This window comes from Equus przewalskii, chromosome 9 (genome assembly GCF_037783145.1).
Source record: "Equus przewalskii isolate Varuska chromosome 9, EquPr2, whole genome shotgun sequence".
In the NCBI taxonomy this organism is placed as follows: domain Eukaryota; kingdom Metazoa; phylum Chordata; class Mammalia; order Perissodactyla; family Equidae; genus Equus; species Equus przewalskii.
This window is the reverse complement of record NC_091839.1, coordinates 15,087,759-15,115,676: the sequence shown is the minus strand read 5'-3', so window position 1 is coordinate 15,115,676 and position 27,918 is coordinate 15,087,759. Positions and strand designations below refer to the sequence as shown.

Below are 27,918 nucleotides of genomic sequence, written 5' to 3'. Positions count from 1 at the left end.
GCCAAGAGCACAGGCCCATGGAGGTCCTGCCAAGCAGCCTCCCCACCTGTGGAGACAGGACAGGCACAGAGGGCTGCTGGGAAGAGGAAGGCGTGAGGATGAGGCCTGGCCCAGAGGGTCACTGTCCCCACTTTACCGTGTGCCGCACTCTGCAGGTCTCCCTCCCAGGCCCGAAGAGGCACCGGCACCCGCTCTCCGAGGTGGCGGAGGAAGGCAGGCGGGGGGTTGGCGAGTTTAAGTTAAACACCCATATGAATTTATTAAATCCAGACTGTGTTAAAGGGCGGTGGAGGGCGTGGGCCGGGACGGGGGACAAGATGATGGATGCCGTGGGTGTCCCACCGAGGGGCCCCGGCCCCGCCCCCACCTGGCCCCCCTCGGCAGCGCCACGTCGGCTTCACCATGATTCCCGATGGTGCTGGGCTGGCGGGGCGAGATGGCTAGAAACACAGAGGAACAGACGGACAGACGGCGCCTCCACGAACAACGTGCCCTGGGCTGCCCGGCCCCCACACCACACTGGGCCCTGGCCCGTGGGGGCCTCCCACCCCCGGCCCCATCTGTCCAGGGAAAGGGCGACGGCAGGGAGGCGAGGGGGCCAGGGTGGCGGGGGTGGTGGTCACCAGGAGCTGGAGTGGACGAGGAGGACGAGGAGTGGCTAATCCCTTTTCTTGTCCTCTGCTGGCTTTGGAGGGGCTTCCTGGGGCTCGCTGGCAGAGCTGGCCCCCTGGCTGGGCTTGGCGGGCAGGGGCGTGGGGGCCTCCTCTGTTGCGGGGGCCGTGGGCGTGGCGGGGACGGCTGGGAGGACCCCTGCTGCTGTCGGGGCCTCGGCCACGGGGGTGGCTGCTGTGGGGGCCTCGCCGCTCATGCCAAACTCGTTCACCCGCGTGGGGTCGACGCGGTAGATCCACCGTTGGTAGAGGTAGATGAAGAAGACCACATCTGGGGAGAACGGGGCGGGGTGAGGGGGGTGGTCCTGGGAGACTGGGCCGAGCCCCCTCCCTCAGACCAGGCCCTGAGTCGGCCTGTGCCCAGCCCTGGGGGCCTCACCGTCCCGCAGGCAGCCGATACGGTACATGACGGGCATCTTGATGACGAAGGCAAACAGGTCATCGATGAAGGTGTTGAGGGCCTTGTAGGTGAGCATGCGCCAGGGCAGGTGGGCCACGGACTTGAGCTTGTAGTTGATGAAGAGCTGGGGGGTCATGGTGATGAAGCCTGCGGTGGCGAAGGGTCGGCCGTGAGTGGAGGCGTCCGGACCCTGCCTCCTCTGACCGCGTTTCCAGCCTCCCTCCCCTCGCCACTCTGCTCCAGCCAGAGTGGCCTCCCTGCCGCTTCCAGCCCCCAGGCCCATCTGACCTCAGGGCCTTTGCACGTGCTCTGTCCTCCATGACTAGGTCTTTGCATGGCTCTCTCCTTAGCATCTTTCAGGCCCCAGCTGACACATTACCCCCCTAGAGATCTCCCTGACCCCCCTCTACCGTGCACCCCTCTCATCACACGCTGTAACTCGCTGTCTGCTTATTCACTCTGTGGGTCCCCTGAGGACAGGGACTGAAATGCACTGTTCGTGGCCTCCTGGAAGCCCTCTCTGACCCCCAGACTGGACCAGGCACGCCTTCAAGGCTTGCCACAGGCCACCCCTGCCCACCCTGGGCTGTCCCTGTCTGGGGACAAGTCTGGCTCCCACACTGGGCCGAGAGCAGGAGGGCAGGCCGGGCTGGTGTGATTGCTGCCGTGGCCCCAGTGCGGCCCGCGTGGGCGGGGGGTGTGCTCAGTGCTGCTCACCGAAGGTCAGCAGGAAGCCATAGAGCATGCTGAGCACCCAGGAGTACCAGCCCTTGTGCTCCAGGTACAGGAGACTGTAGACAGCGTAGCAGCCCAGGAGCGGGAAGAGGATCCACGACAGGTACCGGAACGCCATCTGTGGGGCACGGGCGGGTCTGGGACCGGGCACCCCTGCTCCCCACCCTCACTCACCCACACCTGGTCTGGCAGGCCGGCCCGGGGGATTTCCAGGTGGCCCTGGGAACTCTGGCCTCAGCCAGGAAGTATGTATGGCAGGCGGGGGACACTAGAGGGTGTGACATAGGCCATAAAGCGGGGGCCCAACAGGCAGCAGGCAGATGCGCTGGTCCCCCACCCACTGCCCATCCCCTGGCCCCCCAGGAGTGTGCAGGTGCTTGGAGCCTGTCCCGGGGCCCAGGGTGGGGGACACTCACGTCATCATACACTTTGGTCGAGGACTCGACGTACGTGGACTTGTCTTTGAAGGTTGGGCGGGGGAACAGTCCTGCCACCTTGTGCTCCCGGTCCAGCTGTGGACGGGGAGGGAAGCCGTGGTCAGCTGCCGCGCTGGCTCCCGCCCCCCCCAGCCAATTCCAGCCCCTGCCCTTCCCCACTGCTCCCAGTTCCCCTGCCCTCGTGTGACCTGAAAAATCCCCCGGTGTGAAAATCCCCTTGTCCTGGGAGTGTGGCAGGCGTTGGGAAACCCCCAGGGCCAGCTCCAGGGTCTGGCTGGGCCAGACGACCCCCTCCCAACCCCCGTGGCCCCTGGAACAGCATGGCGCTGGCCTTACCCGGACATCCATGACCTTGGTGATCTTCCAGAGGTCGATGAGGACCCCGATGAAGACGCTGACCTGGACCACAAAGTTGGTCTCATTGTCCAGGATATAGAGGAGGACCACGAAAGACTGGAAAACGCCGAAGAAGACGGAGCGCACGGACAGGCCCTCCAGGGACTGCCGGCTGTTCCAGAACTGGATATCTGTGCGTGGGAGGGGGAGGAAGCCAGGAGGTTGCATGCCCATCCTCCTCAGACCCTGGGCCGCGTTGGGCCTGCCGAGGGGAAGGGGTGCACGCTACTCCCCCCGACGAAGAGTCAGCTTCATGGGCACTGCCCGGAGCCCCAGGCAGGAGGACCTCTGCAGTCCTCATGCCAGACCCCCAAGGGTGCAGCCCCTCGACTGGTAGTGACGGTGACGGGACCGCTGCCATATCCCAGGTGCTCACCCCATGCCAGGTGCTAAGACCGGTCAGGGAGCCACTTCCCTGAGGCTGCACAGCCTGGCCTGGCCGAATCTGGACGGAAGCCGGGTCTCTGTGATGCCAGACCTGGGCTGTGCACCCTGGTGCCATGCCACTGCCCCTGGGAGGGAAGATCTGGGACCCATGCTTCGAGACCACCTCCTCCAGCTCGCCACCCTGGAACCGTGAAGGACGGGCCCATGGACGCACTTGGGACACAAGCAAGGGCCCTGGACACTGGTCTCCAACCGGAGCTCCTTCTGATGTTGCTCCAGGACCCACCACAGGGCCCGGTCTCCCCAGCAGCCAGAGGGGGACACAGTGCTGTTTGACCCTGGCTGGGCTGAGGTCTGGCGCCTGCAGCCACAGGGGCTGACCCATTGCAACGCCTGATAGAGGCGAAGCGAGGCCCGTGACACAGGGCCACTCGCCCGCAGGCTTCCCGAGTTCTGGCACACCTGGCAGGCTCCCCCCACCCCCATCAGACCATCACACCCTGGGGGATCTGAAGGGGACGCTCACAGAACCCCAATCCTGACCGCGAAGAAGGGGTCTGGAGATGGGGTTCTGGTGGGGGTGGGCGGCCCCAAGTACCACCTCACACCGGGGAGGCAGCAAACATGAGTGTGAAGCTGGGCTCACCCAGGCCCACGCCCCAGCTGTGTGACCTCAGGTGACTGACTACCTCTTTTGGGCCCTCATTTCTCGTCACGAAAAGAGGCACCCGAGGCAACCTGTTCGCAGTCAGCAGAGCATCTGTGAGCTGGCATGTCCCAGGCACAGCGAGCGTGCCACACACCACGGCTAAAGGACCCCCTCCCTACAGGTGGTGGGCAACACCTGCTGTCCAGTTCTGACATTAGAATTTTCTAGAAGGTAATTCTCAATCATGGCAATATTGTCTTAATAATACTAATAACAGTACTCATTACTACGGCCCCTTCCAGAAGCTGCAGAGCAGCAGGCCTCCGCAGACTGGGGTTCCCTGGGGAAGGGAGAAGGGGCCTGAGCGTGGGTGCTGGAGCCGGCTGCCTGGGTCCGATCCTGCCTGGGCCACCTGGGAGCTGGGTGACATGGGCAAGGTGCTAACCCCGAGCCCCCGTGGCCTCCCTGGAGTGTGGAGGCAGTGACAGGTGCCCTCGTGGGCTGTGGCTGTGGGGACCCAAGGGGCTAACAGGTTAGGGCACTCACAACAGTGCCTGGCACGTGGCCAGGCCCTGCAATGGCTGCCATCACCACTGTTGGCCTTTGGAACCTTGGAGCCTTCTGGGGACAGGGCTGTCACCTTCCCCCTCGGGTGGGCCCTGTCCAGTCGACCCCGAGGGGCCTCCCTACCAGGCAGCCTGCTGGGCAGGGGGCGGGAGCAGCGCTGGGGCTTCCCTGCTCCCGGCCTCGGAGTTCCCCGGCCGCTTCCTGGGCTGCTGGCCTGGCTTCTGCCGCGCAGAGCAGCAGGCCGGCCCCACCCAGTGCCGCGCCCGTGGATGGGAGTTTCTGGGCTGGGAGTTTTGAGGCCATTGCCCTCCCCAGCTCACCACTCCTCTGGAGAGTAGGGCCGAGAGACCCCAGTAGGGGGAGGACCTATGGGGATGGAGGGGAAGAGAGAGGGGGCAGGCCCTACCCAGTGCCACGCACCCTCCTGTCCCCAGCCCCCTGCGGCCTCGCAAAGGCCTGAGGGTCCCACCCCTACCGTTCTTGAAGGCCAGGAACTCAAAGACACTGTGGACGATGGACACAATGATGGTGAGCGCCAGTAGGTAGGGGTTGGTCTCTAGGAGGGCAACCTGGGGAGTGGGGGACACGCCTGTGAGCACTGCCGTGCCCTCGCCCGTGGCTGACCAACGCAGCACCCGCATGAGCCGACCCCTCTCTCCTCCCCTGGGAGCCCCAGAGGACCTGCTGATGTTCCCCACAGACCTGACCCCCGGGGCTGCCCAGAGAGGGGGAGAGAGTGCTGGCCAGGAGGGGAGTGGGTCAGAGCTGGGCAGACGGGCAGAGAGAGGTGGCCGAGTGACACACAGACAGGGAGGGAGGGAAATGGAGAGAGAAGGGGAGATGGGAGACAGAAACGCATCCCCAAAGACGACCCCAGGCAAGCACACCGGGTCTCAGCTTCACAGACACACGCAGAAGAGGGAGACACCAGAAGATGCTCAAGGACAGTGAGAGGGAGCAGACACGTCAAGCCGGAGCCCAGAGTCCGGGGCAGGAGCAGGGAGGGGCGTGTCCAGACGCAGAGGGCCCGGCCAAGCAAACAGCAAAGCTGACAGAGGCCCACAGACGCCTCGGAGCAGGCCCCCCAGTGAGCCAGGGCCAGAGGCAGGGGGCCCGGGAGGCGGGGGGACCGCGGGCCTCCTCAGCCCAGCAGGGGCCGGGCAGCCGCCGCCTCACCTTCACCGAGTCCTGCTCCTCGTCTGACTGCTCGTACAGCTCGTCGCCCAGGAAGTTCCAGGGCGACTTGGTGCTCTGGGCGGCGTAGAGCTGCCAGCGCCAGAGGGAGAGCGGGCAGAAGGAGACGCGCAGCGGCAGGCTGGCCAGGCTCTCGTTGATGGGGTAGTAGTCCTTCTGCAGGTTCCAGTAGTCGTTGAAGTAGATGATGGGGTAGTAGTCCCCGCTCACCGCGTCGAACTTCACGTCTGCGGGCACACGCGACGTGGCTCTGCTCAGCCCGGGCGGGAGGCCCCGGGGACCCGCGGCGGTGGGGACTCCCTCAGCCTCGGGAACAAAGAGGGCAAACAAAGAGTGCCCTGCGGGTCACCACGTGGCAGGGTTTTATAAAAGGAGTCGGAAATCTGGGTTTTTAAGTGAGGCTGCCCTGATTTCGAAGTTGGCAACTGATGCGCTGTTCGTGAAAACACCTGTGGGCTGGGTGGGGCTTGTCTGCAGACGGGTTTGGCACATGGTGGTCGGTGCTGGGGTCACCAGTGGGTGTGGCAGGGAGAGGAGGGGAGAAAGGGAAATGTCTGGGGAGGGGCCAGCCAGGGCAGGGACCCTGGGAGGGGTGGAGACCCAGTGAGATCTCTAGGGGGCGAGGGGGGCGAGAGGGGGCGGAGACAAGGAAATGGCGGGTGAGGAGCCCAGGGCAGGGGCTCACACTGGTCCAGGGGGGGAGGCACGCTGCCCTTCACCCACGGCGTGTGGTCGTCCACGATGTTGATGGTGATGTTGGGGTGCCAGTGGGAGATCACCTCCACGGGCCCGTAGTCCTCGGCCCTCTGAGGGGAAATGGGGTTTGGTGGGCCTCAGAGGCACTGCTGGGCTCCCCCTGAGGGCTCCCGTGACAACACGACAGCAGAAGAGCGACCGCCACAGCGACCGCTGGCCGAGGGCTCACTGTAGCCAGCCCCCACGCCAGCCTTTACAGACGCGCTTTCCTGGATCCCCCGGGCACCGGACAGCAGAAAACCCAGCCCGCAGATCTGGACGGGACCACAACCCAGGCTGCAAAGTGGGACCTCCACGCTCAGGGACCACCCCTCCTGCCTGGGACCACCTCGAGGAGAGAGCCCAGCTTTTGGTGCCCAACACAGGCAAGCGCCACAGCCACCCGGGAGGACTCCAATGAGAGCCCCACGATGGGGGCCTCGTCCGTGCCGGCTGAGCCCAGGCTCCAAGGCCTGGCTGCCGGCTGTGAGCCCCCGCCCTGCCGCTTCGTGGCTGCGACACTTGGGGCAAGCGTGCCAGGTGCCCACGCCGTCAGTGCTGGCGGTCACACACTCCCCCGAACCTCCCCGCCCCCTCAGAGGGAGCTCCTACTCCTAGCCCCATTCCAAGAGGGAAATCGAGGCTCATGGGCTGAGGCGGCTTTGCCAGGCCCTGCCGTGGCTCAGCAGTCGTGCCAGACGGGAGCTGGGTGGGTGGCCGCGGGGCTGTGAACGGCTGACGCCCCCAGGACCTGACCACGCCTCGGTGCTTACCTTGATCATTTCCGGGTCGGCCTCCGTCTCTCCCGTCAACAGGTTCTTGGTTTTCTGAAACCGCCGGCGCTTGTATTTGTTGATCACTGTGGGGGGAGGCAGGAAGCAGGTGGACATGAGACCTGCTGGTACCTCCGGGGTCTAGATGCCAGACCCCTGCCCACCAACAGCTGCCCCCACTCCTCCACCCGCAGCTGACACTGACGGCAGCCGGAAAGCCTGGAGGGCCCTCACCCTGTCCAGCCCCAGGCTCCCATCTTTACAGCAACGCCAACACGCCGAGACTGCCCCGGCAGAAACCCGAGTTGTCCTCCGCTAGAATCTGCGGCGTCCACTCCATCAGCCCATCCTGTGGACGCCTCCTCCAGCACATGCCTCAAATCCCACCACTCTTCCCACCAACAGGGCCAGCCACGGCGCCCGCTCCTGGATGACCGTGTCACCTCACTGGCCCCCGTTGGCTGCTCCTGCCCTCTCTGCAGGGCGGCCAGTGGTCCTTTAACCAAGTATCTGACCGTGTCCTCCTGCTGCTTCAGGACCCCAGGTGCCCCCGCTGGCCCTAGCAGGGTGCCTGCGATGCCCACCACAGCCCCTGACCTCTCAGCCCCTGCCACCTCCCACCCACGCCTGCCTCACTCCTCTCCTCCAGTATGCCAACCCTGGCCCTTCGGACGTGCTGTGCATCAACCTGGCACTCCCCACCGCGGCTGGAATCTTCCTGGGGGGCTCCTTCTCCCCCTCAAGTCCCTGGTTAAGTGTCCTTCTTCCACGGGGCTCCCCTGCCCCCCCACGGAAGGAGGCACCCGGCCATGCTCCTTGGGACATTTCCCCTTCCTTCACAGCCCTCTGTCGCTCCCCTGCATTCACCACCCGCTGCTGTCTGTTCCCTGCACCAGTCTGTGGAGCCCAGGAGGGGCTGGGCCCGTGTGGACCCCGATGCATCCAGCACAGCAGGGGTCTCCTCACAGGAGGGGCTCAGTGACGACCAGAACACATACACACACACACACACACACAGGTGGGCTGTGGACAGTTCCGGAGAAGGCCTGGGGCCAGCAATGTGAGAAATACTTCGGGGCTGTGAAACCCCAGCCAGGAGTGGACCTCGCTTCCACTCGCAGAGGCCAGGTGGGCCACAGGCTCTCTGCCACCCTGCCCAGAACCTCGCCAAGACTCGCCAGGAGACGGGGCTGGCGCTTGCGTATGCTCCATCTCCCCTCCTCCACCCGGGCCACTTCCCAGCTCTTCCTTATGCTGTGACAAAACTCGGCCTGCCCGTCCTGCCTTCTCCAGCCTGCCCCCGAGGGCCAGGGAGAGATGGGGAAATGGGAAAGGGAGCTGGCCAAGAGCAGGGGCCCTGGGTCACATCCCGTCTCCCATGAGCTGAGGCATGTTGGTGACCATGTCGCTTCCCTGGGCCCTGGTCCCTCCTCTGGAGAATGCGGATAAAAGCCCCACCTCTTCATGGTGGGACCATCGTGAAGCAGCTCCGTGTCCCACAGAGCGCAGCCAGGCAGTGTCCCTGCACATCCCACAAACCCCAGGGCCCAGCGCCCTCGCACCCCCTCAGAACCAGGGCTGGGGTCTTCTGGACGCTACGGACAAGCTCACGTTCAAAAACACTTGTGGGCACTGACTTGGGGTTCCAGCCCAGCGCCTGCTGCTCTTACTGCCACCACAAGTCCCATCCCACCACCTCTATCACTAGCTCATTTGAGACCTTGCCCCCACGTCCAGGAGAGCAGTAAACAGCTGAGGTCAGGCATACTGGAGAGCAAAGTCCAGGGGGACATGCTCCGCAGCTGGTCCACACCTGGGAGAGCACAGGGAGGGGAGGAGCCGTGCCCACCAGCGCCAGAGGGCCTGGAGGGGGAGGGACAGGAGACAGGCTTTGGCTCAGGGTGGAGAACATTCTGCAGCTTGGCAGCATCCAGATGGGATTACAATATGAGATGGACCTGCCTTCCGTGGGGAGGAAAGAGCCCCCTTTTCTAGGAATTAAAGCTTCTAGAACTGCACCACCCAGCGTGGTGGTCACTGGCCACAGCAGCCCACTGAGCCGGGACAGTGTGGCTGGTCCTGAGATGTGCTGTGAGCGCAATGCACACACCGGATGTGACCCTTAGTGCAGAGGGAGAGAGAATGTGGGAAGCCGTGTTCTCAGACTGATCACACGTTGAATGACAATACGCTGACCTCAATAAAATTATTACTAAGTTTAATTTTATGGGTTCTTTCAGTTTTTTTAATGTGGCCACTAGAACACTTAAAATGACTCTGCGGCTGGTGCCGCGTCTCTAGGGGACAGTGCTGCTCTCGGGACTGGTGACTGGCCCTCCGGGGAGACGGGGGCCTTTCCGATCCCACGCTCTCGTCCTCCGCCCTCCAGTCGGCGGGTGGCCAGCTTGGAGTCCCCGCAAGTCCCTGCTCCAAGGGGTCCCAGCTGTGAGGCCGGGGAGGGAGGCCTGGATGATCCTGGTGGGCTTTTCAGGTACACGGGCTAGACTCTATTTTGCAGACCAGGCCAAGATGTGTCGCATTAACCGTGAACATGACCTTATCACACAGTGACACGGATCACCAAACACAAAACCACAGAAATGATTGGTGTCACTTGGGGGAAATGGGACGCAAGTGAGCAGCCACCCACCTGGGTCACACTCAAGGCAAGCTCTGAGGCCCCGGGCACGTCTAACCCAGACCCGACGAACCCACCTTCGGGGACACACCCCTTCTCCTGCATCTTTGCAGATCTGGCTGCGCGGAAGCCAGCCGGGTGGAGCATCCTGCACAGCACATCCCACACTCACGCAGAACAGCATTCAGCAAACACAGGGGGACCTTTCCAAATTGGTTTTGGGGACCGACATAGGGTCACCAACTTTTTGTTTCCTCCAGTGTAGACGCTAACAAAAAAATGATCATCCTCTGAGATATTTTTCTACCAAAAGAAGCAGGAAAGATCTAACCCACAGGAACAGAAGTACATCTGTTGCTGTGCCACACGACAACAGCCAGGGACCTTAACCAAACCCACAGGTGCAGTGACAGAAAGGCAAGGCGGAGCACACGCAGTTCACCGGAGGGGAACGGGGGCTTTCTGAGGGAGCCGTGAGTTTCCAGATCTGCTGAAACGCAAGTACGGTGAGACAGTGGACTCAAGCACAAAGACACTGAGGGAGCAAGAAGACACCCACAACGATTAAACCCACAGAAAACAAGAAGTTGGACAAAGAAGAAAAATAAACTATGTTCACCATGCGGTTCAGATGCAAATAGCCATGTATTCAAAACCACTTTAAACACTGAATGTTAATCTAACCAAATGATATTCCTGTATTGAGATTTTTCTCTTCCAGAGCGGCAAGAGATAACGTCCAAGACTGAGAAAGCAAGGACTTGCAGTCTCGCCTCGTTACTGGGAGCCGTGGGGATGAAATAGCAGAGAGACAGCTAAGGAGCTGAGGGCAGCTGCTGTGGGGAGAGGGAGCTGTGGGAGGAGGGGCGGGGGGGACAGGAGATGAGTTTCGCTGTCTTGTTGAGTTATTTGTATTTTAAACCACATATGTGCAATGAGACATAAAGCTGAAGAAGCTGCCCTGGGTGGAGAAGACCTCAGTGTCAAAGGCCGCATCAGGAGTCGTGCAGGGCCAGCCCTGACACAGGGCTTCTCGGGGCTCCCAGTCCCAGGCACTTGTTCATGGATTGGGATTCTCCAGGGGGCACCCAGCGCCAGCCGGCGGCCAGCTAGGAGGAGAGTGGGGGACTTGGTCCAGTTACGCGGCCCTCACCACCCTGCCTCTGGCAAGGAAGGGTGCTGCCCAGAGGCGTACATCTGGGAACGGGGGGCCCACAGCACGGCCATGCACGACCGGCCAGTCAGGCCACCCGGGAGCCAGCATCATCCCACAAGACACCCCAGGGCGGGCATCTGTGCAGGCCTGTTCACTGGGCTGGGCTGATACAGACATGATTAGAGATCGCGCTGGATCCAACAAGTCCCCAAGGTCCCCCGGATCTCTCTGTTCATTTCTCAATTGGTCGTTCATTCCCAAACTCCTGAGCGGCGTCTCCTACCAGGCCCGGACTGTGTCCCAGACGGCCCCGCCCTTCCCCTTTGGAACTCGTCTCCGGCCCTTCAAAAGCCCCTTTCTCCTCCTGCTCTTTCGAAGCTGATTCCTCTCCCGTCTGCCTGTGGGGGTCCACAGAGGCAGACAGGGTGGGAGGGGCTGGAGCCGGCCTGCCTGTCCCAGCCTTGCTGGGCGCAGGCTGCCTGCCCACCCTCGTGCGCCTGAGATCTGAGGCCCGTCCACTGGCCCAGGGCTCCCAGGATGCCGGCCGCCTGGACGGCGGGTCTGGCTGCGGGGAGGGACTTACTCCGAGACATGTGGACCGTGGCGAGCCGGCGGTACAGGGCCTTCTGCCGGGGGTCTGGGTGGAAGCCACTCTTGGTAAAGTAGACATGGATGTACATGGAGCCGTTCTGCTGGACGCTCTGCATGGTGGGTCGACGGGGAGAAGAAACAGTGAGGCCCCACACCGCCGCCCCAGCAACTTCCCCATCCCCAACTCTCCGGCCGGCGGGCGGGCAGCGTGGCTGAGCAGTTAAAAGCACAACACCAGAGTCAGAGAGATTCGGGTTCGAATCCGCTCTGCACACCCTGGCCGTGTGACCTCAGGCTGAGCCTGTGCCCACCTGCAGGGGGCGGGTGATCAGTGCTGTCCCCACAGCAGTGCTGTGAGGACCACCCAGCACAGACACTGAGCCCAGAGTGGGGCTCAGTGACCATCAGCCCCTGATTCATTCCATAGGGGGACAACGCAGGTCGGCCTGCATGGGCACTGCCCATGGGAACTGCCTGACCCGGCGGGTTCACACACGTGACCCACGTAAGCCTTACGTGGTGGGCCGTGTTACAATCTCCATTTTCTGGATGAGGCGACCAGGGCTCACGCAGAGGGGTGATGGGACATGCAGCATCAGGGGAGCCGAGCCCAGGGTGTGGGCCCCTGTGCAGCTCTGCCTCTCACCCTGCGTCCCCTCTCCCCTGAGGAGGGGGCCTCTTCCCACCCCACCTGCAGAGACAGGAAACCGAAGCAGCGCGGGGTGGAGGGCCAGGGCCACGCCTGAGCCCTTGGCTGATCCTCGAGCAGAGCTTGGACCCCCCGGCTGCCCCGTGTCCTCCTTCCCTCCCTCTGTGTTAATCACGTTTTCTACATTTCACGTAGCTCTGACATCTTGGGGACCTAGCTGGCCAGGGAAAGCCTGTCCCTCCCAGGGCTCCCTAATTCCTGAAGACAGTTCACAAGGCAGCAGCCTGCCCACATGGCTTTATCCACAAACCAACCAATTCCAGTCTACACCCGAGCCACCCCCTTATCTAACGCTCACAGTGAGATGCCCTGGATGAGCCAGGGCAGGCGCCAGACACTAGAGACCCCTCAAGCCCAGAGCCCGTCACAGTACCCAAACCAGCCTGTCCCAGGCTGATTCCTCTGCCTGCTCTTCCCCTGGAAACCCTGACACGGTCTGCGGCCTTGGCTCTGGCTCCTGACCACACTTGGTGCTTCCCACGTGGCCCGCACGTGTGCTGTGCCCTTTCCTCTTGGGAAATGCAGTAAATTCTCCTTTCAATGGCATTGGCCTTCCCAGGTCGTCCCTCAATCACCTCCATAGATTAAAATCCCACAGGGACAATGACACACCCTCCTCCCACCCAAAGCTGGAAGGAGGGTTTGATCCAAGTCCTGGGAGCAGCTCCCACTGCCCGGCTCGCTGCCCCCCAGCCTTCCTGGGTCCAAGGAGGGGCCTGAGGTCTGGCTGGGAGCACCCCTCAGCATGGCTTATCCTACTTGCTTCAGAAAGACTGCATCCACACCCTGCTTCCATCACCCCCACAGACCAAGACAGACAGAGACACGCCCCTCCCCACCAGGAGGCCAAGGAGGAGATCTGCTGGGGATATGAATGAGAGGGCAGCCCCAACACTACGTCAACACTCACCGATTCTGCACCTGGCCCCATGCTGGCCAGAGCTGGGGGCACAGCAGTGACCTAGACGGCTCCAGCCTTACCCTCATAGGCTCACAGTCCCATGGGGAAAGTGACAACTCAGAGTGGGCAGACGTTGGGTGGGAGAGCCCAGAGAGGGCAACTACCTGAGCCTGTGAGTGTGGGAGGGTTTCCTGGAGGAGGCAGGATTTGAACCTGGGGATGCCAGAGTCCAGAGCCAGACAGCCTGAGTTTGAATCTCTCACTAGCTGTGTGACCTTGGGTAAGTCACTTAACCCCTCTGTAACTCAGTTTCCTCATCAGTCAAATGGAGATAACATTTCCCAGTTCCCAGGGTTGCCAGGAGGCTTCCACCAGATGGCCCAGCTTGGTGCCCTGCACAGCCTTGGGGCCAGAAACCAGGAACTGTCCCCACCTGTGGAATGTCGAGCTCGGCGAAGTGCTCGTAGCAGCCGTCTGAGTTCTCGCCGCTGGTCCAGTCGCCATACACAAGGTCGTGCTGCTCCCAGAAGAGCGCTGATGTGGCGTTGAAGTCTGTAAAGTGCTCGTGCTCTGAGATGTACACGTGCAGGTTCTGTCGGGAGGGGAAGAGGGGAGCTGAGGGCTGCTGCTAAGAGCCTCTGAAGGTGGACGGATAAAGAGCAGATGAAGAGCTGTGGTCGTGGTCAAGATATTAAGGAACCATGCTGTGGGGGAGGGGGTGGTGGGGAGAAGAGCAGCAGCTGGTAGAATAAATGTTCTCTTTTCTCATCCTCCCGCCACATCTGTCCTGGTCTGCGTCTGTGACATCTATAAGCAAAACGCAACTGAACCACGGCCAGGCTGCCAATTAGAATTTGGAGTGCGACAGCATCAGGATCTCCCTGAATTATCCTCTCCCTTCTCGGCCTCTGACAGCCAGGGCTCCGTCAGCTTATGGATAACACAGTCCAGAGGTGCGGGAGCATCAGCTACTGAGAACACAGGGAGGCGGGAAGCCGGGCCTGAGAACACCCTCCTTTCTCAAGTCCCCGCGGCCACCTTTGTCCAGGGCCCCAGTGGCCTGCTGAACAGAACAGCTGAGCGGTGGTCACCCTGCTGAAGGCCATGAAATCGGGAAGCCCAGAGCTGCAGAGACAGCGAAGGTGGCCGAGGCCTGGAGTCCGCAGCCTCGCTGTGGCCGCTCCCTTGCCCCACCCGACCCCGCCAGCCTCAGCTCTCTCCCTCCCACTTTCCTGCCATGGCCCCTGCACCCCTCCCTTCGCGACTTTTAGAGCCTGAACATACTTTTGAAACAAACTACGTATGGACCCTGTTAAGACAGCTCTTAACAAGCCGCGTGGAGCCTCTGGCGCCCCTTTCCCCAGAAAGCAGCACCATGAAACCTAGAGAATTTACTTTCTCCTTCCGGGTGTCGCCTGAGTGACTCAGGTTTCAAGGGCTGTGGCGGGACCCAGGATTCCTCAACCCCAGACCTGTTCACAGACCCGCCAGGGACTAGGGCCAGGGTGTGTCCCGATGGCCCCTGTCACTGCCCTGTGCCCTCCCCCGCGCCCTCCTCTCCAGGGGCCGCCTTCCCAGCTGGCGGTTACCATTAAAGTGTCTTTGGGGAACAGGTTGCGGCTGGCGACGCGCGGGGCTCCTCCGGGGCCTGCCTGGTCCTGAGGGGCCGGCCCTCGGCGGAACCAGCTGCTGATGGCCCAGATGATGAAGATCCTGAGGAGGGAAGCAGGGCAGGGTGAGGACCAAGCCTCTTCTCTCCAGCGTGGCTCCACCTGAGCTCCCGCTGACTCGGCGGCACTGCCAGGGCCTACCCGGGGCTGGTGAGAGGACGGACGCCCCCAAAGGCCGTGTCCGAGGAGCTGCAATTGTGTGCCAGCATGGGGGCCTGGGCTGCCCTGGTCTCCACGCAGACCCCCACCCCCAGTCCTCCAGGAGCTCCCAGTGGCCACGGGGCTGCAGGGGCTTGGACCCTCGAAACTTCTGGCCTAGGAAACCTAATGTCCCAGTCCCCTGGGATCCCCAAGTGAGAGGATGCTAAGAGTCTGGAATTGAAGCCTTTAGAGGCACCAGCTCAGGAAGAGCAGCACTTCAGAACTTCGGCTGAAAACTAGAGAAGCAGACAGTAAGTAACGGGTTAGTCTTCACCGTTAGCAGCAACAGGCTGGGGCTTCGGACCAACGCTCCTGCCGGAACCGACTCGGAGAAGCCGGAGAAAAATTAATCCTCTAAGAAAACCCATACTACTTTTACACATATAATTATACACCATGACGTAATAACAATATATATGGCTCATACGCGTTGTCTTTCATATATTTTTAATCAAGTTTACATGTGAATCTATGTAAATATATATTCTTAAAAGCACTGAAAAATGGACAAGACTGTAAACTTACCACACAAAAACTGAAGGGGAGATTGGAACCCAGAGAAGCAGGGGAGCACCGGAAGCTTCTTTTGGTGTCTGAGGACACAGGCTAGGTACTTTGATGGTGACAGAAATGCTGGCCCAGGGCCACACGAGCTCACCAAAGACCTACGCCAGGAGAAGCTAAGACCCCACAGGGCTCTGGGCCCAGGACGAGGGGCAGCAGGAGGGGCCTGGCCCTCCCTGGGAGTCACAGACAGGTAGGCGGGGCCAGAGCCTGAAGGTGGTTCGAGGAGAGCGGGGGGACGATGCCCCATGCCCCGGGCAGCCAGCAGACGCAAAGCAAGTCCTCTCTGCAGGAGATCGTGCACATCCCAGGCCTGAAATTACTCCCGTGACGAATTTTTCACATCTAACGACCAACGCACAGCCCAGGCTAAGCCAGGCACACGAGGAAACAGGCACTGAGTGAGCCCCAGCAGAGGCCAAAACAAAGTCTGCGATGCTCAGAAGCATGGAACGCAGAAGCCTCAGAATCTGTTAGAAAACCTGCGAAAGGTACATCGAGACAGCTTCGGAAGATGCGTACTCAATAACATGACAGGAAAAACAGAAATAAAAACAAAATGACGCTATCTCTGTTAAAACAGAGAGTTTACAGTCATCTTCTCCGTTCACAAAATTGAATAAACACGCTATTAGCCAGTCTGAGGACTGCAAGTGACTTGGGGGCAGCACCGGGACACTGTCCCAGGGGACGGGAGATGAAGATGCGCACAGAACGCGGTTCTGCTTTATAACACAGTAGTACACTCTGTTAACAACAAAGCTGGCCTGGGGGAGGGGAGGGGGAGTCAGGGTCTAACGGGGACAGGTTCCGCCCGGAGGATGAAGTTCTGGAGGCGGGTGGCAGGCATGGCTGCACCACACTGTCAGTGGATTCGTGCCACTGAGCTGCGCACTGAAAAGTGGGCAATGTCATGTTATGTGTGTTTTACTGCAATAAAAAGCCAAAAAAAAAAAAAAATCCAACCTGTATACACACCTTTACACAATAAAGACATAAAAGAGAAAGGTGTGAAATGACAGACGTCAGATTTTAAAGTACATTCCTGTGGCTGGGAAGGAGGGGACGGCATAGCGTAAGGAAAAAGAGAACACAAAACGCCTCAAAACACAAGACTGCCTTACAAACCGTGCATGATACAAACAGCGTGCATGGGGACCCACGTGTAACAGGAACACCACCAACACAGTGACGACGAATGATGGGCATCTCCAGGTGATTTTTACCTTCTGTATGCTTTTCTCTTTGAATTGTTTTTAAATGGGGCAAATAAAAGCCCCCAGACAAAACTGTAGCAGATTGCTGGTTGTTTCCCAATATCCATCTTCCTTTTCTTCCTCAATAAGAAAACTAAATTTTGGCTGGTGCCCTTGGCCATGCAGAATAAAGATTACAATTCCAGCCTCGCTTACAGCTGAGTGTGGACACGGGGTAAAGTTCTGGTCAATAAAACGGAAAAACAATGTGTTATTTTAGGCTTTTGGGAAGTAGCCTTCAAGAGAAAGAGCACCCCTCCTTGATTTCATCTTCCCTCCTGGAATGTGAATGTGATGGCTAGATCTTTAGCAGCCATTTTTGGCCATGAGGATAAAAGGCAAAATCTAGAAATGGTGGAACAAAATGCAGGAAGGAATCTGGGTCACAGAAGACTGCAGAATCCCGATCTGCCTAGGTCCAGACTGGTACACGAGAGAGAAATAAACTTCTGTTGTGTTAATTCAGGTCTCCCAGATACACGCAGCGGTGTAATTATTAAATGAGACAAGTACTTATTAACTACACATGTGAAAAGCTATATAACAGAGAGGTCAAGTCCTCAGCCTCTAAGCTGCAAATACCTGGATCTGAAGCCGAGCTATGCCACTTAGTGACTGTGTGACCTTGGGCGAGACTCAACCTCTCTGGGCCTCCATTTCCTCAACAGTTAAAATGGAGATAGTAACACTACTATCTCTCAGGGTTGTTTACAGACACTAAACGCACTGAGAGAGATGCACACACACATACGTAACGAGATGCATACATCTTCTGGAACAGAGCCTGGCACATACACAATAAGCGCTTCAGAAGTCTTACCTATTATTGCTGTTATTTTCATCACAGGAAAAAGACAGACAACAAACTCCGGCATGGAAAAACATTGTGAGGGAATGCGCGTGCAGGTGGGGTCCCTCCCTACCGAACCCCGAACCCCAGCGAAGGGCAGGCAGGGACTCGTCTCTCCCTGCAGAAGCCAGGGAGCCCTGGGGGCCGGGCTCCCAGGGGCGGGGGCCCAGCTGCGCCACCTGCTGCCTCGCCGAGAAGTCCGTGACGTGGGCGCTGGGGAAGGTCTGAGACCAGCGATCTCCGGGGACCCCAGCGCCGCAAGAGAGGCTCCCACTTTCGAAAATACGCCAAAGGAGAGTGTGGGAGCAGGGACACCCACGAGCAGAGACGCCCTGGCTTAGGGGGTGGTCTGTGGGGGTCCCAACCCCTCTGGACTTCTGGGTGCCCACACGTCAAACGAGGCAGACTGGGCCGGACTTTTTAGGAGTCCAGCCCCCTAGTCTCCCACAGAACATCTGTGCGTCCCCGTCCACCCACAGTTTTGCGACCCTCTCCGAGGGCCTGTGGACCCCGCCCGCCATCCACACCGCAGGCGGGAAGCCCCGCCCTGGGAGGCCAGCCCGCAGGGGACCAGCCCTCACCTAATGCTTCTCAACGTTCCAGAGCAAGCAAATAAAAGAGCCTTCAACCCTCCCTCCCACCCTAAACAGGTACTACAATCACGGGTTCAGAAAGATTTTGAAGGCATGAAAAGACGTATAATGAAGACTCTCCCTCGGACCCCGTCCATTTATCCGCCCAGTTGCCACCCTGCCCCCACTCCAGGTAACCACTGGTATACTTGGAAGACGTGCTGAAAACCACAGACCTGCCCTCTACCCACAAAAGGCCATTCCAAGGAGTTCAGAGACCCCTGAAACCAACCCTGAACCCCCTTGTAAGAAGCCCAGACGCGATGGTCTCGGGCCCCCCGGCCTGCTGTCTGGTGCTGCCGGTTCCAAGGAAGGAAAGTGGCGGCGCTGTGGGGGCTTAACCACGTCCACGGGAAGGAAGCTCCCCACGCAGCGAGGCGGAGATCGCGCAGACACACTCTTAATGAGAAAGCCAAGGTGCAGAACTGTGTAAGAGGCTGCCTCTTATGTAAAAATGAAGGGAAAGATAAAAATAATCTTTATTCATAGCTGCTTAAAGCATGACAAAAAGAAACCGATATATAAGAAAATTCTAGGTCCTTCTTGGACCCGGGGGAGGAGTGGGACAGGGTTCCATGGCTGAAGAAGCTTGGGGTCCACATCAGGAATGACCCCAGGTGTCCACACTGAGCAGTGGGACTTTCCTTCCTGCACGGCTGTGCGACCCTCTTGGAGGACAGCAGGCGGGAGGGCCTGTCCCTGACCGGAATGTGATTGGTGACCATGTCGGGAATTGTGGGCTATTTTTTAGTGTTTCTCTTTAGAACATACTTTCTAAGCTTTTTTTACGTTGAACAACAAAAGCAATCACGGCCAACTCTGGGGCTGTGCGGGCTCCTGCGTCCCCTGTTGGGAGATTCTCTCGGCATCCTTTCGGTGACCTGTGAGCTGGCAGGAGTCCTATCTCTGAGGTGGAAACTCAGGCACTAGGGGCGGTCACCTGACTGGTCACACAGCTCAGAGGTCAGAGCAGGCCTGTGCTGTTACATACTGGTTGACAGCCCCCTGTCCCTCAAATTTCTGGAGCTGATCCCCTTTTGTGGACAAGCAGGCTGTTCCCCATTCTTCTCTATTTTGAACAGCTGTGTGTGAGCATCCTTAAATAATCCCGTTAAGGCCAGTTACAGGTATGTTTCTGGGAGAGCCACCAAGATGGCACACTGCTTTATACTCTTACCTATTGTTTGAACTGTTTTATCTTCTACAACAAGCACATAATATCTATGAGTTTAGGGAAAATACTAATAGGACGGCACAGAAGAGACGAGTAGCTGCCCCAGAAACCAACCTCCCCTTCTTCCTCAGCAACAGAAGCCCTGCTCTGCAGCCCGGTGCTCCGTTTCCCAGAACCCAGACCACACTTCCCAGGCTCCCTTGCAGCAGGCCATCGCTGTGGGAAGATGTTCTAGCCAAGGGGAGGACTCTTTTAAACACCTCTGCCCTGGTATTCTTTACGGCACATAACGGGAAGAAGTGACTGCCTAACTGCCTGGCCTGGCCTCTTGACCGTTTTGTTAACACCTCTCCAGAAAGAGAAAGAAATGTCCACTTGGCAGAGAGGTGAACGAAGGCCCAGAGCAGAGGTGGGGACCACACCAGGTCTAGGCAGACAGGGACCGAACTCGGCCCCGGTATGTCCCCTGCCCCACACAGTGTCTCCCCAGGGCGTCCGTCAGGGGCCGGGCTTTGAGAAGGCAGGCCCTGCGCTTCCACCGCCCAGGAACGGCCAAGTGAGTCCACACGCGCACAGATCACCACGAGCCCGTCACAAAAGGACGCGCTGTGTCACTCACTTATCTGAGGTCCCTGGACAGCGGAAGGCACAGAGACAGAAAGAAGAAGGTGTTGTCGGGGGCTGGGGAGAGCGCGATGAAGACTCAGTGTCTAACGGGGACGGAGTTTGAGTTTGGGAAGATGGAAAAGTTCTGGAGACGGATGGGGGTGGTGGCTGCACAACACGTCAACGTGCTAAACGGTACACCTGAACACAGCTCAAGGGGTAAGTTTTCTGTAATGTGTATGTTGTGGCTGAACTGTGTCCCCCCAAATTCACCTGCCAGAGTCCTAGCCCTTGGTGCCTCGGTGGCTGCATTTGGAGACAGGGCCTTTAAAGCGGTGACTAAGGTCCTACGGGTGGGCCCGAACCCAGTGACTGGTGTGGTTCTAAGAAGAGACGATCAGGACACAGACACACACAGAGGGACCACGCGAGGACCCCGGGAGCAGACGGCCGCCGATCTACAGGCCAAGGGGAAGGGCCTCAGGAGAAAGCAGCCCTGCTGACAGGTGGCTCCCAGCCTCCAGGACTGCGAGGAGGTGCACTGCCGCTGTTCAGGCCGCCCGGTCTGTGCTGTCCGCCCCAGCGGCCCCAGCAAGCGGACCAGTCTACTGCACACAATGCAAAAATTCTATCATAGAAAAAAAGGCCGCCACCGATACGGCACGGACGGCTGTGCTCAGTGACGGTTTCCTGGCTGCTGCACGCTCTTCTTACCTGAATGATTTTCAGGGAACCAAAGCAAAGCCCCGTCTGCTCACCTGAACAGCACGCCTTTGATGATCTGCCAGGCGTTGGGTGCTGGCTGGGGCGGTGGGTTCTGGGGCTGGGTCTCTGCCGGCGCGTCCCTCCCGATGCTGCCATTGCTGGTCACCTGCCGGGGACAGAGCTGGGGTGAGGAGGGAGGAGGCGACCTGAGGCACTGGGGCTGTCCCAGGCACTACCGTGCACCCCGGCCCAGCGCAGGGCTGAGCACAGGGGGTGCCTGACCAGTAACTGGAGAAGGGATAAAAAACAGCACCTAGGAAGGGGCGTGAGACCTCTTCCTTCAAGAGGAAGACACTCTGCCAGCACCTACTTGGTGCTGGGGACACGGGTGACTGAGATACTGGGCTACCCTCCTGAGGCCCACAGTTCAGAGGTGAAGCCGGACCCATCCCCAGACAGGGATGACCCAGAGTGGGCAGGGCTGGGATGCAGGAGCCCAGAGGGGGCACCTGGTCCAGCCTGGGAGGCAGGGTGGACTTCCTGGAGGAGGGGACGTCGGAGGTGAGCCCTAAAACATAACCAGCTGGTCAGTGCAGAGAACACAATGAGGGAAGCAGAGGGTAGAAGGGAAGCTGAGAGACATGGGCTGACTCTGAGGACGGGCCATTGCTGGCTCCCTGGGGCCGGAGCCCAGGACGCAGGAGACAGTTACTGGGGACAAGGCAGAAGGTGCCAGAGCCTGCAAGGCTTGGGTTTCTCCCTCCCTGGGCAAACAGTTCCTGAGGCCTCTTCTGCGGCCAGCCCTGTGTGGGGCCCATCCCTCCAGGGGCTCCTGAGTCAGCAGGTGAGACGGATACAGAAAAACACAGCCAGAGCCAGAGCTGCGCTCCCACGAGCCTCAGCGGAGGCACGGGCAGCGGACGCGGCACAGCCTCCCAGGGCGGCCAGAACTACGGACGTCTCCAACCGGCAGCCGGGCAAACGGGGGCTCAGGGAATCTAAGTCACTTGTCCCAGTCACTCAAGAAGGGTGGCAGCAGCAAGGTGACGGGGGTGGGCAGGCTGGGGAGGCAGGCGGGGCTTCCCGGAGGAAGACTCCTCACTCAGACGCTCGGCAGCACAATTTCATGATGTCAGGCCTGGAACATTCTCCCAATTCTTCCCGCCCTTCTCCTTGCTCCTGCTGGCTCCCTGGTCCTCCCAGCTCTGTCCCCTCACCCCACTGCCTTCAAGAGGCAGGACCAGGACCGTCACGTCCGTTAGGCAGGAGCATCACCCAGCACAGGGCCAGCACAGAGCAGAGGCTCCACAGACACCTGTGGAATCAACAAATGCTCCCTGAAGGGCCCCCCGGGCGCCAGGCCACCCAATCCACTCCACTCCGGGCCTCCACTGCCCCGCCCCAAGCCTACTCCTCTGCAAAGTCTTCTGTCAGCCTCAAACACCCCGGGGGGCAGGGACAGAGGTCCCCCCCACCCAGCCAGATGGGGCTGCCACGGAGCAGAGGCCAGTGTTTGTCAAATGTGTCACTTGTCACCTCCTGCCCCTTCACCAGCAAGAGCTCTTTCTTGCCATCCCCCAAAGTGTGAGGCAGCACCGTGGTAAAAGGTGGGGGCTGTGGGATCTGATAGACCTAGGCTGCGGGTCCCTCAGTTCCCGGCTGTGAGACCCTGGGCCTGTCACTTCCCCTCTCTGACGCAAGGGCCACGTTGTGAAGATATCGGTATGTTTTAGACAGCAAAGACTTCCTTCGGGTGTTGGAAAAATATTTCCTGAGCACCTACTGTGCGCCAGGCCCTGTGCTAGGTGGTGCCTCCCAGAGCTCAGGGCCTAGAGGGAAACACGCCTGCAGAACAGTCAACAGGACCATTAAAGATGGAAAACAGGCAAAGTGGTCTGGAGGAAACAAGCAGGGCAGATGACAGCCACCAGGGCGGGGGACAGGGACCCACTTGGACTGGGCGGTGGGGGCGGCCTCCCCGAGAAGCTGTCAGACGTGTGGGTGAAGGGCCTACTGGGAGACAGAAAGGTGGAGGGAAGGGGCTGGCCAGGGGCAGGCCAGGTTAGACAGGCCCAGGGTCCCCTCGCTCAGGGCTGGCCTCCCTCCTGGAAGCTCTGGGGGGCCGAGTAAGGGTTTCCAGCAGGTCTGAGCTGATTCTGGGTCAAGAAACGGAAGTTTAAGGCCAGGCCGGGATTTGAACCCAGGTCTGGCTGACTCCCAGGTCTGCTGTCTTAGCCGCAGTGGTGGACAGGCTGGCAGGAAGCCCTCCCAGGGAAATGCAAACGAAACCCACAGCGAGCCGCCCCTTCAGGAGGATGGCCGTAACCCAAAAGACGACAGTCGCAAGTGCGGCTGAGGGTGTGGAGAAACTGAAGGGCTGCACACGGCTCGTGGGAAGAAGGGAGCCACTGCTTTGAAAACGACGGCAGATCTTTAGCAAGTTCAATGTGCCCTTGCTGCGCAAACCAGCAACCCGACTCGTAGGTCTCTACCAGGAGAAACGAGAACGGACGTCCTCACAAAAGCTTATACGCAAAGGTGCTGAGGGGAAGGCAGGGCTTCCAGACTGGATGGGGGTGGCGGCTCCGCACAACTACATAAAGGTGCCAAAAGCCACTGAACTCTCTCCTGACAACAGGTGAGTGTCATGGTATCAAAACTATACCTCGATAAACAGGTAACTTTCCCGTGGCCCTCCTTCCTTCGGAGTAAAGGCCAAGTCCTCACCATGGCCCCTCCCTGCCTCTCTGCTCTCACCCACCTCCCCTCGCTGACTGGCTCCAGCCACAACAGCCTCCTGGCTGTTTCTTCATCACAGCAGGCACTTCCCACCTCAGGGCCTTTGCAGGGGCTGTTCCCTTTACCTGAAAGGCTTTCCCCCCATGTATCTGCATGTCTCCCTCTCTCATCTCCTTCGAGTCTTTGTTCAAAAGCCGCCTCCTCAGAGAGGCCTTCCCAGACTACCTCCAGAGAGGCCTTCCCAGACTACCTCGTTGAAATTGCAACCCTCCCACCCACCCTTCACTTCCTAGCCCCCTCCCCGGCTCTATTTCTGTCCATGGCACTTATTGCCATCTGACCCGCTATATATTTTCACTTATCCTCTTTACTATCCCTGTGGGTTCTCCTCCCTGCCACACCCACACCCACGCCCAGCCCTCAACTAGGACGTGAGCCCCAAGCGGGAAGGACCTCTGTTCTGTTCCTGGGTGTACCCGCAGCATCAGCATGGGGCCTAGCATGCAGTGGGGACTCAACACACAGTAGCTGAAGGAATGAACGGGAGAGCTATGGACCCTGTGTCTGAGCCCCCAGCCGAAGGAAGAGCAGGCTGGCTGGAGCCTGAGACTCAGGGTCTGCCCACTCTGGGCTAGGCCCTGGAGGCCAGGCGAGGGTGGTGGCGGCTGTGGACACAGCAGTGACCAAGACACAGTTCCTGCTCTTGAACCCACATGTCCAACCTCACACACAATCCCCAGGAACACCCACTAAGGGGCTCAGGAAGCAGCTGAGACCAGGAGGCCGGGCCGGGGCTGGGAGTGTGAAGACAGGCTTTCCAGCACGTCCTCACTGACGGCCGGGGTCCACCGTGGGAATTCCACCTCAGCCTGGCCTCTGCCTCAAGAGCCATCCATCCCACAAACACTGAGCACGGCTCTGTGCCGGGTCTCGGGCCAGGCGGTGCTGGGGACACAGGGGTGACCAAGACAGTTTCACTTCTGCCCTCCAGGGGCTCCCAGTCAGGTGGAGGAGACAGACAGTGACAACCCAGAGTGGGCAGCACTGGGGCACGGGAGCCCAGGGGGCTGTGGAAGCCCTGATCCAGTCTGAGAGGGTCAGAGAGGGCTTCCTAGGGAGGGACATCTGAGATGCACAGGACCAGTAAGGATCAACCAGATAAAGAAGCAAGAAACACATGCAAAGCCTGGGGAAAGAGATAGCGGGCACACTCTCGGAAAGAAGAGAGGCTCGGGGCGGCTGATGCTTCTCTCGGCCAGGGGTCCTCCAGCGGGGGCAATTCTGCCCCCAAGGGGACATTTAACAACATCTGCAGACATTTTTGGTTGTCACAACTGGGGAGGGGTGTGTGCGCTACCGACATCTAGCGTGTAGGGCCCAGGGATGCTGCTAAACATCCTACAATGCATGGGACAGCGCCCACAGGGAAGAATTATCTAACCTAAGATGTCAACAGCGCCGAGGTTCAAGCAAAGTCAGATCACCCGAGGCCTTGATCTGCTAAAGTGTTTGTACTTTATCCTCAAGGCAAACGAGTAAGTCTGGAACAGTTTTAAGCAGAGGTGGGAAAAGAGATGATGGTGGTGGGGGGGGGTGTCTCTGGAAGCTCAGGGCTCCCTGAGCCCCAGACTCTCTGATCACCCCCCCACCACCACCACCGAGTCACAGAGGGAAGACCTCAGTAAGACTGGGAAGCCCCTGGAGACACGGACTGAGTCTTCATTCCAGCACTAACTCAATAGACATTTCCTGAGGCCGCCCCTGGTTGAAGATGCTGAACCAGGTATGTTGGGCTCTGTCACGCAAACTTCATCCTGGGGTCCTCCCCAGGTGACATTACTTGCCCCTCCTCTGGGCTCCCTCAGTCCTGGGCACAGACTTCTGGCACCACCCTAGCCATCCAGGATGCTAACTCTTTGCATGTCAGCCTTCTCTCCCACTCCACTGATGGCAGGGACATGGCTGGAGCTGTCTTTGTGGCCCATCCTACGGCTGGCCCTCCTGTCCAACCCCTCCATTCACCACTGGAGAAATGAAGGCCCAAAGAGGGGGAGTCACTTGCCGAGGTCACGCAGAAAGTCAGCTCCATCCTCCCTTCCCAAGCTGCCCTCCTCTCCCTGTGCTGCCTCCCACATGTCAGCGACATCCCAGTGGGTGGGTCGACAGCACCTTGCTGTCACTTTGTGGATTCCCTAAACGCTGGAAGGGTGGCTGCCTGAACTCGTACGTTCTGCAGCCTCAGTTTAGTAGAGAGGGCAATGGGTCAGAAGTCATGAGCACCTGAACTAACCCCCATAGGACTCGTTTATGCCAAAAGCACACCCATCGCTGGCCTGACCCCGGGGTTAGCAATGCCTGGTAACTTCCACACGGAATGGATCCCAAACCCAACCCGGGTGACCTTCTGCAAGTGCCTTAGTGTCGCCGTTCCTTGGATTCCCATCTGTAAAATGGGTCTGTTGGCCTCCACAGCCCGTGCCCTTACCCACGATGATAACCTGACTTCCCCAGAGCTAGAAAACTCCCAATTAATCAAGCACTGCCCACACCCCAGGCACCGCGAGCCCGACCACCCTAGGAACGGTCCTGGAGCCTGGAACCGCGGAGTCGAGAACCCGGGGAGCCTGGGTACAGGTCTGCGTCCCACCACGCCACTGTCTCCCGCCTCGAGCAACGAGGCTGGTGGCCGCCTAGCGCGAGCGTGCAGGGGACCCGGCGCGCAACAGGGCCCCGCTCCCCGCACTGTCCGGCCTCCCGGGCCGCCTGGCCTCGCCTGGGCCCGGCATTCAAGGTCCCTCTGGGCAAGGAGCCCCCGATGCATGGGATTCCGCGAAAAAGGGCAGGACACGCCCCGTGGGAGGACCACCGGGTGGGGAAGAACCCCTCAGGCCCTTCTCGGCCTCCGTACCTGACCGGAGCCGCCTCCCCCGGCCGCCACCACGGCGCTGCCGGCCCCGTCCGCCTCCTGCGCCGCCGCCATCTTCCCGCTCTGGGTCCCCGCCCCCGCCGCCAGCCCCGCCCCGACCCCGACAGCGCCAGCGTGATCGCGCGAGATTTCACACTTGGCCCGACGCGTCGGCCACCGTACCGGCAAAAGCGCCTCAGCCACGCCTCTCGGGAGAGCCGCTTCCGGCTATGAAAGAGCCAACCCAGCCACCGTACGCCCCCTCCCCACCGCAGCCCTTTTGTTTTCATCTAGTAGAAACGCTGCCTGCTCCGTACTCTCAGGACTCTCTCGTCAACATATGCGCTTCCTACAGGCTCCATTTCTTCTGCCTGCTGGAATAAACCCTCATCTTTCAGCTATATGAGCCTTCGAGGCGATCCTGTTCTCTTTGCCCCGCCGATTCTTCATGTCCTTCCGGTTCATGATTCTTGATCTTTCCCGGCCACCGTAACGCTTGAAAGCGTTGCGCTCCACCACGCCCCTCTTGCGTTAAAGGAGCCTTCCTGGTTGCCGTACCCAGGTTCGGGGAGCAGGGCTTTGGGCCAATAGCCTCGCCTTGTGACCCCTGGTCTGGTCCCCTGACCAGTCCCTTAGGTGATAGTCTTTCTGTGCCTTCCGAGTTACTATTTCAGGGTTCTCACGGCCACCACCTCTCTCTCACCTGTCAACCCCTCCCCAAGCCTTCGGGCCGCCTGATTTAGTGCGCATGCGCGTTCCCTCAGCGGTCGGCTGTCTAGCGAACCTCGCCGCTCTGGACTCGGCTTCCAGGGTCTGAGAGCTCCACCTCTTTCTTAGCTCTGTGTCTTTCTACAGCTCCAAGACTGGACACTTGTTGAGAGACCTCTGGCCCGGGGAGGGTGTCATGATCCCGGACAAGGGACATATCTCTTGGAGCCGCAGTTTCTTCCTCGTTTATAAACTAGGCATTATAGCAGTACCCACTGTTTCTCTTCCGCTTTTGCCCCGCCGGGTTGGGGGGAAGACCCAGTGAGATCGTGAATATAAAGCACCTGGCCCCAGGTCTCAGGCTTAGGAAGTGATCAGTATCATGCGCCGTTATTATGAACTTTACATAGTCCCTGGGAGGGTGAGCAGGTCTTGCATTGGGATAGTCTAGTTGTTTATTATTTTAGTATCTATTTCCACTTTCCTCTAGGTCTCAGCTCAGTAGTCATATCGCCTCCTCCAGGAAACCTTCCTTGACCCCCACCCCCCCCCCCACCCCCACCCCCCAGGCTGCGCAGGACGCCGCCTTCCAGTTCTCCTAGTTCCCTGGACTCCGCCAGCCCATCCCTGCCCACTTTGTGTCGTCACCGTCAGGGCTGGGTGTGGCGTGTCCTGCCCTGGCGGTCATGGTCACTGCTGTGTCTCCAGCACTGCCCCAGGGGATGATTGCTGAGTGAAAAGATGAAACTCTTGAGTGCAGAAGGGGAGTGACTTCCCTTTGACGACCGACACAAGGGCAAGAAGAAAGCTTAGAAAACTTCTCGCCCAGTCCCCTTCTCTTGCGGATAATAACGATAATGATAACGATTCTGTGAAATCGTAGGCCCAGTTTTCACGTCTAGGGATGAAATGAACATACTCATTAAGTCCTCCAGACAGGGGTCAGATTGAGATTTTGTGGGCCTCTTT

At 59.6% G+C, this 27,918-nt stretch overlaps 1 protein-coding gene across 4 annotated transcripts; it reads right to left on the bottom strand.

Annotated features, from left to right (window-relative positions):
- Positions 1-233: 233 nt before the first annotated feature.
- CLPTM1 (CLPTM1 regulator of GABA type A receptor forward trafficking) lies at positions 234-27,516 on the bottom strand. Of its 4 annotated transcripts, none has more exons than XM_070632925.1 (14): positions 26,399-27,516; positions 20,651-20,763; positions 14,529-14,652; positions 13,373-13,531; positions 11,322-11,439; positions 6,945-7,030; positions 6,122-6,242; positions 5,419-5,663; positions 4,718-4,811; positions 2,580-2,770; positions 2,223-2,318; positions 1,789-1,924; positions 1,051-1,218; positions 234-942 (listed from the first exon to the last, which is right to left on the bottom strand). In XM_070632925.1, the coding sequence occupies exons 3-14, from the start codon at positions 14,529-14,531 to the stop codon at positions 659-661; spliced, it is 1,701 nt and encodes a 566-aa protein (XP_070489026.1). In that variant the 5' UTR covers positions 14,532-14,652; positions 20,651-20,763; positions 26,399-27,516; the 3' UTR covers positions 234-658. The 4 variants fall into 4 exon arrangements, with proteins under 4 accessions (XP_070489026.1, XP_070489025.1, XP_070489027.1 ...); XM_070632924.1 differs by having other exon boundaries at positions 26,559-27,484; XM_070632926.1 differs by having other exon boundaries at positions 26,425-26,713.
- Positions 27,517-27,918: the final 402 nt, after the last annotated feature.